At 42.7% G+C, this 12,935-nt stretch overlaps 1 protein-coding gene across 2 annotated transcripts in view; it reads left to right on the forward strand.

The window, feature by feature from the left end:
* Positions 1 to 10,473, forward strand: part of gtf2e1 (general transcription factor IIE, polypeptide 1, alpha) — a 25,872-nt gene extending 15,399 nt beyond the window's left edge. For both annotated transcript variants that reach the window (XM_056289033.1, XM_056289032.1), the window contains exons 4-6: positions 7,188 to 7,389; positions 8,352 to 8,587; positions 9,508 to 10,473. In XM_056289033.1, coding sequence (XP_056145008.1) covers positions 7,188 to 7,389; positions 8,352 to 8,587; positions 9,508 to 9,956 — 887 coding nt within the window. In that variant the 3' untranslated portion in view covers positions 9,957 to 10,473. The remainder of the gene's footprint in view (positions 1 to 7,187; positions 7,390 to 8,351; positions 8,588 to 9,507) is intronic.
* The last annotated feature ends 2,462 nt before the right edge of the window (positions 10,474 to 12,935 follow it).

Here is a 12,935-nt window from a genome sequence, read left to right on the forward strand (position 1 = left end):
TATAAAAAAAGAAATTGCTTCTATGCACCCTATGGGCCTTTGTTCACTTCCTGTTGACACCTATGTCCTATCGGACTTGCACCTAGTTTTTTGGCACTGACTTGCGTTGTTGCCTCCTGACTAGCTCCTTGCTTGTGTTGTATTAACTCTGATGTACATCACTTTGGATAAAAGCATCTGCTAAATGAAATTATAACATGTAAGATATCATTATATTATCATAGCCAGAAATCAGAGTGTAGGATAGAAAATCGGAGAAAGGATTTTCTGATCGGGTAGGCCTCAGTGCCAAGTGGGCTGGCCCAGGCCCGTCTAGGCCCATCCACAGCCACCCGTATGGTAGACGTGTGCATGCCTTATATCTGATGAATTCTATAGATACAGGACATAGTTTCAACATTGTCTAAGAAAGCTTTACCAAAACACTTAAAATGAAAATGTAGAAAATGTAACTCCTGATGCTCTGTTCCCTGATTGTGGATTATAGTAAAAGAGATTTTAAGGTAGTCTGAGGTCAGTGGGCAGAAACAAATAAAGAAATTAAAAAAAAAAGAAGAAAAACCTCAGAGCTATAGGTGCAATTCCAAAGAAAGCTTAGCTTAATTTTTAAGAAACCAGGCCAAGAGTCCTTAACTTTTCAGTAACTGAATGTACCAAGGCTGCATGGTCGGTGCACACTACCATTGCTAAATGTAGTGCAGTAATCCATGAAGAAATTAGAAGGAAAGAAACCACTGAAAAGTGCCCCCGCTGCACATTAATAGCGATGAGAAAGACTACGTAATTTTGCCAGTGCTAGAAACGGGAGTAATGGCGTACATATTAACACGTTGGGCCTCATTTGTTCTTTACACACCCAAGGAATTTTTTTTTAGCCCTGAAGTTTGTCTCAGAGACCAGTGTGGAACCGGGGTGACCCCTGAATTCAGACATCAGTTGGCTCACACTGACTTCTTCGCAGGCCTGGCTGATTATTCATTGCAAGAGGTAGACAATAGCTGTTAGGAGGAAGGAATTACAAATAACCATCAGGCTTTGCTTCTGACTGTTAGCTTGAGAGCTGTGTAAGAACAAATTTGTGCGTACGAACGATTGATGAATGAGGCCTAATGTCTCTAAAAAGCCTAATATCACACTTGGGTGTGGTATGGCACCTTGTTTGAGACTTCAGTCGACTAAACTGAAATTAGATCATTTTTTATGACAAAATGTACAAAAAGATGTTACCATAGGAAGTTTGAATAAAATAGTATACACAACAGCTTTTTGCCAATGTGCCACTTCAACCCAAATGAGTAAAGGTGTAGAGTACAAACTAGAATTTGATTGGAAAGGGTTCTTTTCTGACAAATGTATTACATTTCAGTCAACTGTGGACAATGGGGCTTTGCACTGATCTTTGACCATCCCCAAATAAATATACTTTAAACTGATTCTGTCAGGAGAACATCTTAAGTAGGGCTAATTTCCCTCATAGGGACTCCACATCTGTTGTATTCATCATTTTCTAGTCTCTTCTTCCGAACATCTGTTGTCTTTATGTGTCTCCATCAGAAGGTATCAAATGCTGCTGCTGAAGCAGTAACCTGCACCTCAGCAGAGAATGACAAAAGGAGAGCTCTGGCCTCATGTGGTGTTTGTCAGTCTGTTAGCCGACTGCTTGTGCTAAGACAGCAACACTCAACACCAGATCTCAGGTGTTTCAGCACATTCTGGCCCTCTTGTTACTTTGGAGAGAGAGGTATTCTTGGGTGTATGCACTTTGTGTCTTTATGTAAATGTATATTTCCTCCAGTGTATTTTCATTTCATTCCATTTGCTTGTAAGGTTTTTATCAGATATTTTATGAGATTGCCATTATTTGCATATTTTGACATTTTAGTGCAATAATAAATGGAAGTATTTGGTTGAACTCTATAGGGCTAGAACAGAAAAATTAGATTTTTTTTTACTCTGCATATCTAGCAGAAGTGCTGACCCCATGCTTGCTTTTCCTTTTTCTATTCACCTCGGAGAAATCAAATAGGTCGAATATAGAGCAGTAATCACATAAATACTGTGGTGCCTCATTATCCCTATAGAGCGTTCAATTCAAGCACTTACAGCCAAAACAACAAGAGTTTGACTACAAGGTCAAAACCCTTTTTTTTATTACTATTTATGCACATAAAATGGCAAATGAATTTTCTGAAAATTTCAAACTGACTTTTGCCCTGGTCTTTCCACCGCTGCCTTCAGCATAATTTGTTCATGGTCTGTCTGCATCGTCAACATGATGTCGCCACAAAACCAGCCTACAGTAGAATTAATTCTGACAACAAACTCCTTGTTTGAATAAATAGGCCTAAGAGGGAAAACACTGACCAGTTTTTCAGACCAGCTGGGTAAATGGAGCTTTGCAGTAATTAGAGGATGAGGCTGCAACACTTGGTCTCTTAGCCCGGAGACACGGTCCTTTCAAGGCTTCTTCAGGCTCATGCAAGAACATTCTCTTAACTCACTCGTAAATTCATTCTTACAAGTGCACAAGAGGTACCAGCGTCAGTCACAAAAAATTCTTCCTCGCCCAAATTTCCTTTTACATATATGCAAACGTTGAATGCAACTGCTTTGTGTGTAATAGCTAGGTTTGTACTACCCTTACTTATGCCTGTACTTACATTTGAAAGAGTTTTCTAAGAACTCACTGAAAGGAAATGAGTTGTTATCCAGAGGTCTTACTTGTTCCCTCATAATGAATAAATAAATAAGTGTGTGTGTGTGTGTGTTTATGTATATATATATGTATATATACTTTTATCAACACCATTAATGGTTTCTAAAAAAAACACCATATATATATATATATATATATATATGGCACAGTAGCACTCTTGCACCTCCAATCCGTTTCTCACAAACTGAAAGTTTAGTCATTGCTGTATTGGGAGATTGATGGGCCTAAAACTACATGGGAGTCTACCCGAAAATAAGCACTTTGTTCTTTGAAAATAATTTTGAGCAAATGTGGAAGTTTGTGAAACATAACCAAATGAGGGATGGCTTGATCGAACGTGTACTTGTGTAAATAAACATGGACGGTGGATTATGTTCCCTCAAAAAAAAAGAAAAGGTTAGCACTGTTGCCTCACAGCAAGAAGGTCCTGGGTTTGAACCCCAGGCTGTCCCAGGTCCTTTATGTGTGGAGTTTGCATGTTCTCCCTGTGTCTGCGTGTGTTTCCTTCGGATGCTCCGGTTTCCTCCCACCATCAAAAAGACATTCTATTCCCTTCCATTATCCAAGCCACTTATCCCAGTTGGGGGAATGCTGGAGCCTATCCCAGCAGTCATTGGGCAGCAGGCGTGCAGACACCCTGGACAGGCTGCCAGGCCATCACAGGGCCGACACATTCACACTTAGGGACAATTTAGTACGGCTGATTCATCTGACCGTTGGGCTGTGGGAGGAAACCGGAGAAATTTGTCAAAAAGGCATGCATGTTAGGGTCTGTGTCCCTGAGCAAGGCAATGGAAAGAAGAACTGGAGTTGGTCCCCGGGCGCTGCAGCTGCCCACTGCTCCTGTACAATAGGATGGGTAAAATGCAGAGAACACATTTCATTGTAACCTGTACAGTGACAAAATAAAGGGATTTCTTTCTTTCTTCTTTCTAAAATAAACTTAATTTGATTATGCAATATTTTTATGTAGGACGGACTATTAAAACCGTACTCTCTATGAGGTGGACTAATGATTTATGGACTTCTACCATGTTTCCTCAAGGCTTAATATTGTTGGACTTTAACAATCAATTATGAAATTGCTTTTATTTTTCTTATATTTCACTTTTGTGTTTTTTTTTTTTTTAATTTCTTGAATGTGTAAAAAGCAAGTATACATTCTTGCAAAGAAGCACACTTTCTAAAGATCCCGCACATTCAGAAATCCAGCTATTTTGCTGCCCCATATAAAATACTTAATGTTTCACTTTGGAGAAGCCTCTGGTGAACATAAGAGCTTAACCTGTGCTACTGACTGAGTCCTTCTCTCCATCTGTCTTTACTTAATGTCTCACATTTCTATTTCTTTCTAATCTCAAGCTCCCTTGAGGCCTAGGGAATAGACATAATCAGACATTGCAGTCCAGACTGAAGACAAGCAGCCTGACAGACCCACACATTTCTGCAAACTCACAGAGTTATTCAGTCTCTTGCTAACATTCTTCTCCTCTCCGTGGCAGAGTTTAGCAGCTTGCTCCTCGGAGGTGTAAGGAAGGCTGTCATATCTGATATTTATGTCGCCGACAAGGTCAACAAACACACGGGAGGCATGCCACATTTCTTCTACCGTCGTCCCCTCCGCCATGCTATTTTCTCTGCCTCTGTGCACCCACTTTGCACTTGCGACAGTGTGACACCCAGGTCCGTGCTTGCCACCCTCCTCAGTAGCGAGATGTCATTGTAAACTCACTCCAGCTTTCCACTCTCTCACCCCTGAAAGACTGCCAGCGGCCATTTTCTGCCACCAAAATGCCAGCTGTTTGTATCTCCGCTAGTATGAGAGCCAGTGTATGTTAATTGGCCGCTGTGCATTGTGGCAGAGGACCATGGTCCACTGTAATTTTACCCTCCCAATGGATTTACATAAGTTAGCAGTTGACGCTGTTTTTGATTATGACTGGTAACACAGTTTGTACTTTCTCTCCCAGCAACTCTGACTCAGAAACACTTTCGCTTCAGACACACACACAAACACACACACACACACACTGATAATGGCTTTTGTCTGTAAGGTAATGGAGACCCAAAACAAGATAATAAATCTCATTAATGGGTGAACACATTTAGCAAAATGCTTTTACTTTCAATTTGGAAAGTAAATTGGAGAGAGAAGCCAATTTGACTACAATTAGCCATTTGACCGCATACTTCGGTGAAACTGCATGATTGAGCTTTTATGATATTGCTTATTTGTGGGTGGTCTTAGGCTATTTGGGTACTGGAATGGTCTCGTTTCAAGCTCTTCAGATTATGGGTACCATGTATGCGCACGCTGTTCAAACAGGCGCAACTCGCTTCATTTTGGCCTTTTGTGACTTGGCTGTCAGCAGACAAAATAACTGCATTTATCTGTTTTCTTCTCTTTACTCCGCTCTGTTGACTCGCCTGGTCCTCATCCCTCCTGTTTATCACACACAAAACGGGAAATGGCGAAATCAGTGATCTATGCTTGATTTGTTAATTGCTCTTGGTAAATATATGGTGGTGATAAGCTAATGGGGCTTTTATGTTACGTTACTTAGTCAAGCATTTGGAAGTGTGTTAAAAAAAAACTAGCCAGTTTCCTTGCAAAGTACATACACATCTGTGTGCATTTATGATGGGTTTGGAAGAAGCACATTAGTGCTTTTTGTGGTGAAGTGCTTTGCTTAATGGCACATATGCCGGTATAGCATCCTCTTTGAAGATGTCTTAGACATTCACAGTTCAGCTGGTCTCCAGGAGTCTGCATGTGTTTGTTCATCAAATATAAAGGTAATGGTTGTCAAATGCTGTCATCAAAGCCATCAACCCTAAGAAAAATGGGTTTTCCTTATAGGCAGCACGGTGGCGCAGTGGTTAGCGCTGTCGTTTCACAGCAAGAAGGTCCTGGGTTCGAACCCCGGGGTTGTGCAACCTTGGGGGTCATCTCGGGTCGTCCACTGTGTGGAGTTTGCATGTTCTCCCTGTGTCTGCGGTGGGTTTTCTCCGGGTGCTTCGGTTTCCCCCACCACCAAAAAAGACATGCATGTTAGGGTTAATACTCCTGTCTGTGCCCCTGACCGAGGCATGGCGAGACGAACTGGAGTTGGTCCCCGGGTGCTGCAGCTGCCCACTGCTGCTAGCTATACGGCTGGGATGGGTTAAATGCAGAGCATAATTTCCTACGGGGATCAATAGAGTATATATAAAATTTTTAAAAAAATGTGTCATGCCAACTTGAGTTGTTGACCCTAGGAATTTATTTTTTCCTCATTATCCAGCCCTATTTCAAGAGCAAATGGTGCTCATGTTTTCACATTTTGACAAATGCACTCTTTCTTGCTGTAACTGTCTATCCTTTCTCTCTATATCCATCGTTCTTGCATGCAATTTTATGTCCCACCCTTTCTCTCGCTCTCTCTCTCTCTCTCTCTCTCTCTCTCTCTCTCACATACACACACATGCACAGGGCAGACATAGGGTTGGTGCTGCTGCTGGATCAGGTCCCATTATTGAGACTGAAAATAGCCAGAGAGGCAGATGGCCCTGTGCACATGCCCTTTTCTTACTGGTCGGAAGTATCTGTAAGCAAATAAAGTATGGCACACTCTATACATTGAATTTTGCTGCCCTGTACTTATGGAGCAGTAATGTATGTGAATTTACTGAGTAAAGTGTTCTTCTGTATATGGCTCCACAAATTTCCAGAGACATTAAAATGAGGGGGCCGGAGAGTGTGCTCCAATTATCAGGGCATCACACTGCTCAGCCTCCCTGGGAAGGAACTCTGGGGTGCTGGAAAGGAGGCTCCGACCGATTGTCGAACCTCGGCTCCAGGAGGAACAATGCAGATTCTGTCCTGGCCGTGGAACAACAGACCAACACTTTACCCAAAATGATGGAATAAAAATATATTTGAATAGACAGTGTATCTATATTTAGGGTCAAATAGGTTGAACATGTCTACATTTTGGAAACTAGGACACCCACAGTAAGCTATAATTTTCTAGAGAATGGTGTCTTGTTTTCCCTGTAAATTGGGTGGGTTTTTTTTTTTCAGTAGGTGGTTGGTCAAGAACTTGAAAGTAAGTGACCTGCCAGTGCCTTGTGTATGATCGGAGTTTTATCTGTGGATGCCAAGCAATGCATTAGTCAACAATTATGTTAATATGCATTGCTTAGAAGATTCGCACACGCCCTCCTTTCTCTCTTTGACTTTCTTTCTCGTCCCACTTTTCTTGGAATCTGTGGCACTATGATGCCGTTTTATTACCTCTCTCAAGCTCTTTGTGTAAATTCATCTCTCCTACTGTATCTCCCTCAATCCAGCCATCATAACTTATTTCCCTCTTGTTTTCTTCACCTACCCACCACACATACGCACTCACGCACTCGTCCTCTGCCTCAACAACCTACTTTTTGAGGCTTGTTCTGAACACACTCTTATTTGGCCTTCTTTCACCCTTAGGGACATTCCGCTGTACCTTCTGCGAGACGGAAGTGGAAGAGGATGAGTCGGTGGTGCCCAAGAAGGATGCCAGGACTCTGGTGGCACGCTTCAACGAACAGATCGAGCCCATCTACGTGCTGCTGCGGGAAACGGAAGATGTTAACCTGTCACACGACCTCCTAGAGCCTGAGCCCACAGAGATCCCCGCCCTCAAACAGAGGTTTGTCACTGCTTTAGCTCTCTGGAGATGATGCAGCACCAAGTTCACATGTTTAGCATGCATGACAGCAAGACTACTTTTCCCATGCGAGAATCCTCCTGCAGCTGATTTGACAGCAGATCAGAGACCAGCCTTGAGACCAGCAAAAATTAATATTACAGCGATGTTGGTTTTTTTCTTATAATTTTGTTACGTATAGTGCATAATTTAGTGACAAAATGGAATACAGGTTACTGGGCAGAAAAAGCTTAAAGTGGCAATCTCAAATTTTCCAGTTGCCTTCTTTTTGGGCATATACTTAAAAGGAGTAATTTTGAAACCGCTGTCTAGTGTGTCCAGCACAAAACCAGAATACAAATAATTAAGTCAGAACAAATACTTCAATCAGTCAGTGCTTGTTCCTCCGGTCCTCTCTGGTGGACCAACTGCTGCTGTGTGACGCTTTGGATTTTTGTGGGGAATGTCGCCACGGACACACTTCTGTATTTCTCTGTATAACTGTAGCTGTAGGGGCTTTGATCAGTGGCCGATAGGCTGAAGTGTCATTGTGTCGTCTTGTTGGGAGAAAGATGGTAACGTAACGAGAGATTGTTTGAGATTATTACTTTAATCACAGATTCTGTAGGCAATCTGGAATTCACTTTCGATAAAACGGCTCCAGGATTTTTCTCCTATGTCTGACGAATGATTTTAGATCCACATTCATAAAAGCATAGGTTTACCACAGTGGCCACAATTTATCGCTCTAGAGATATCCTTGTATTGGGCCTCTGAAGAATTCATCTGTCAGGGTTGTTTTCTTAGCCAAACCCGCACCAAGCTATTCTTCTTGGTATCGATTTTCCCAACCAGACAATTCCCCATTACCCCCGTTAGCAATTAAACTACATGGAACCATTCAGCTATGACCTCAAGCCGCTTCTACCTACTTTTCTTAAACCTCTGATCCTTGCTCTCCCCAGCCGTGAACGCGCTGCGATGGCGGGAGCAACCTCAGCTGGCCAACATCGCGAGGCCTGGTCCAACAAGGGCTCTTCGTATGCCGACCTGTACACCCAGAATGTGGTCATTAGCATGGAGGAGCAGGAGGACCAGCGCAGGCAGGCCGCTGAGAAAAAGGCGACCAAGGAAGGGCCTGTGTGGCTGACCCAGAGCACCGTGCAGGGGGCTTACAGTGAACCCAACACCCTTATGAACAGTGAGTGCAGCTTTCCTCCCTCTGACACTTCTATTTGTTTGCGTAATTTTGGATTCTTCTCATATTTGTTTGGTTTTTAAGATTAGTGTTTTTTTGCTCTGTTTTTATATTTAGGGAAGTTCAAATTTGGGCTAAAAGAATGCATCTCTATTTCGCTTTCTTTTTCCTCTCCTCCTATTTGTATCTTTTTTGCATCCTTCCTTGCTCTCTCCACTTCCCTTACCCTAGCTATGAGAGAGAGAACTGTTTGTTTAAATTTGTCCTTGCTGCTGTTTAACCAACCTATCTACTCCCCTCAGTTTGTCTCTTTGTCCCTACCTTTTAATTCATTCTTTGTTCTTAAATTTTCCATGCGTTGCCAGGTGGAAATGGGAGTTACAGGTCAGCCAGGGTTATCTCTCTCTGTCAGAGGCCTCCTTTACTCATCCACCTGAAACTAATATTGTTCCATCACCCCAGGGCTCGCCGATATCGGGCCTCGCCAGACTCCCGTTAAACCACAATTGCCAAACTGATGCTGACAAGTGCATGGCTGAGTTAGGACTGCTCATTAATTAAATCCAGTCTTGTGAAAATTGCATGCATTATGCTGCCCGAAAGTCCCGTATCACAGGTGTGTCTCTGATCTGGGAACATTTTTGGTATCTGGAAATGGAGATGTCATCTGAAGGACACTGGGATTTAATTTGACTTATACACAGACTGTCTTGGCGCAATTAGAGCTTTGTGAAGCCATTAGCTTGTGTAGAGATTTTTCTTCCACGTCAGAGGTTCCTTTCTTATGATGCAGAGAGCTGAGACTACATCCAAATAAGATGCTAATTCATGAATCAGCCAATTAATTAAATCAATCAGTGTGTTTTTGCTGTCTTTCATTTTTTGCATATGAAAATCCTAATATATAATTGTCTTTTTCACAGCTGGAAACATCACCCATGGAGCCCAGGATGGCGCCGCTGGTCATGGCATCAACCAGTCAGACGAAGAGGAAGTGATGCGCACCCTCCTCATTCATGAGAAAAGGGCTTCGGCTTCATCGGGCGGAGGCAGTTCCAGCACAGCTGCCAGGGCACTCACTTCGGCCACAGGCAACGCAAGCGACTCGGAGAGCGACACCAGTGAGTCAGAGGACGAGACCCCCATGGCTCCTCCCCCAGCTGTGGCCGCTCAGCATAGGCAGGAAGAAGAGGATGATGATGACGATGATGACGAGGGGATGGGTGATGAGCCGATGGTGATGGTCGGGGGCAAGGCATTCTCATACAGAGAAGTGAGCCAGCGGCCAGAGCTAGTGGAGCAAATGAGTGCACAGGAGAAGGAGGCCTACATTGAGATGGGGCAGAACCTCTACCAGGACATGTTCTACTGAGTGTACATGTACGCCCAAACTGTTCTGATGCTAAGTGTTTATTCTGAGAACCAAACATACACATACCTTCCACTTTCATTCTGCATCACGTCTGAGGACAAGCTTATGGACACAGCTTTGTAAGAGGAAAACTGTAATATATTTGTATACATGTCTGGCATTATCCAGGCCATTTTCTGACAGTGTTTTAATATGTGAACCGTGCTTTCAGTATTCTGCCCCAGAGTTTGTCCTTCATACATACTTTTATTGGGAGAAAGTCAAATAGCTGCAGTGTATGCACAAAGTGCCAATTTATAGTTTCTTTTTTTTATTTTATTCTTTTTTAAATGTATCTCTCTAAGGCCTTAGGTTTTCCCCATCATGCCGAAATTGTAAATGAATCCACAGAATTAGAACTTGAAAATTGAGTTCAGAAAAATATAGAAAATTCAGGAAATTCAAACTTTTGAGAACATTGCTGTGGAAATATTCAACCATTACTTGAAGCAGTTTCTATAATAAAAAGGTAAATAAGTAAATGTTAAACCTGTGTTTGAAGTGCTGTGAGTTTGTTTGTTAGTTAGCATGTTTATCTGTATACACCAGAGGAACCAAGTGAGTTTTTCATGATCTTGTAGCATTGTCAGTTTAGGATCTTGAGTGCGTAAGGATGCTGGTGTGTAAGGCTTGGCAAATGCCAAACTCATTATTGCTTTCATTACATCTTATTTATAGATTTTCTCCGTCATTAAAGGCCCCAGTATACACTCACTGAGCACTTTCTTAGGAACAACACTAATAGTGAGTAGGGCCCCACTTTGCTCTCAAAACGGCCTCAATTCTTCATGGCATGGATTCCACAAGATGTTGGAAACATTTGTTTTGAGATTCTGGTCCATGTTGACATGATTGCGTCACACAATTTCTGCAGCCTTGTCAGCTGCACATTCATGCTGCGAATCTCCTATTCTACAACATCCCAAAGGTGTTCCATCGGTTTCAGATCCGGTGAGTGGGAAGGCCACTGAAGAACATTGAACTCTTTGTCATGTCCATGAAACCAGTTTGAGATGACTTTTTGCTTTGTGACATGGTGCTTTATCATGCTGGAAGCTGGAAGTAGCCATTAGAAGATTGTTAAATTGTGGCCATGAATGGATGCACTTGGTCAGCAACTATACTCAAATAGGCTGTGGCATTCAAGTGATGATTGATTGGTATTAATGGGTCCAAAGTGTGCCAAGAAAATGTTTCCCCACACCATTACATCACTAGCCTGACTGTTGTCACAATGCAGGTTGGGTCAATGGTTTCATGCCGTTGGCGCCAAATTCTGACACTACATCTGTGTGCCTCAGCAGAAATCGAGATTCGTCAAACCAGGCTATGTTTTTCCAGTCTTCAACTGTCGCCTTAACTTTCTGTTTTTGGCTGACAGAAGTGGAGCTTGATGTGGTCTTGCGCTGTTGCAGCCCATCCACCTCAAGGTTCGATGTGTTGTGAATTCCGAGACGCTTCTCTAGTCACCACAATTATGCAGAGTGGTTATCTGAGTTACCGCAGCCTTTGTCAGCTTGAATCAGTCTGGCCATTCTCCATTGACCTCTCATCAACAAGGCGTTTCTGTCTGCAGAGCTGCTGCCTTTCACTGCATTTTTTTTCACACCTTTCTGGTAAACTCTAGAGACTGTTGTGTGTGAAAATCCCAGGAGATGAGGAGTTACAGAATTACTCAAACCAGCCCATCTGGCATCAATTATGCCGAGGTCGAAATCACTTGAGGTCATATTTTTTCTGTATTCTGATGGTTGATGTGAACATTATCAGAAGCACCTGACCTGTATCGGCATGGTTTCATGCATTGCACTGCTGCCACATGATTGGCTGATTAGATAATTGCATGAATAAGTAGGTGTACATGTGATCCTAATAAAGTGCTCCGTGAGTGTAAACACAGATTATTTGAAGAGGGGTAAAATGGGGGCTATATTGATTTTCCTGTATTAAATCAAATATCCTATAATATTGGTTCAGAAAAGTCACAAATATAAAGGGACTAAAATGATCATTAGGTTAACGTAAAACTGATTATATAGCACTTTAGTCCACTCTCCCCTCATCTTTACATCACCATCTTAGGCTACATCCAGGTGAGCGTTGTAAATTCAGTTATTCCTTGTCAGATAGACACACATGTATTAAGCCCCCGACAAACACACACAGCCCGCAGGGTTATTTTCCTTTGAGGCTGCTTGGCTGTAAAAAAAAACTCAGATTTAAAGTTTGGATTGTTTGATGTTAACAAGGTAGTCTGCAGGACAAGGTCTCCTGCTCACAGGCCACTTTCCTTTAAAGCCAGGCCTTTAAAACTGGCCCGGACCTGACATTTGCTGAAATTAGGCTGCTTTATTCCCCAAATAAATGTGAGCAATATACTCACACATTTACACCTAGGGACAAGTTAGTACAGCCGATTCACCTGACCTACATGTCTTTGGACTGTGGGAGGAAACTCACACAGGCGACATGCAAACTCCACACAGGATGACCCCCAAAGTTAGATTACCCCGGGGTTTGAACCCAGGACCTTTTTGCTATTAGGCGACTGCGCTAACCACAGTGCCACCCCCAAGTGTTAGCTTTAACAAGCAAATTCTATCCAAAGGAAAGAACTGTTAAGGGCTCATGAGTTATGAGCATATTTTGAATACTGCAAGGAGATAAGTGTGTGGGCCCTGTGATGGCCTGGCAGCCTGTCCAGGGTGTCTCCCCGCCCAATGACTGCTGGCATAGGCTCCAGCATCCCCGCGACCCTGAGAGCAGGATAAGCGGTTTGGATGATGGATGGCTGGATGTGAACAGTATAATAGCAACACCATTACCCGTGGCGATAGCTGATACTGATTCTGTTTAGGTTTTTTTGTTTTGTGTTTTTTTTTTTTAATTCTCATCTGTTCCGCTTTCTTCCTTAGCGAAATGTTATGGCGTTATTGTGGT

Source organism: Lampris incognitus, chromosome 11 (assembly GCF_029633865.1).
Source record: "Lampris incognitus isolate fLamInc1 chromosome 11, fLamInc1.hap2, whole genome shotgun sequence".
NCBI classification, from domain to species: domain Eukaryota; kingdom Metazoa; phylum Chordata; class Actinopteri; order Lampriformes; family Lampridae; genus Lampris; species Lampris incognitus.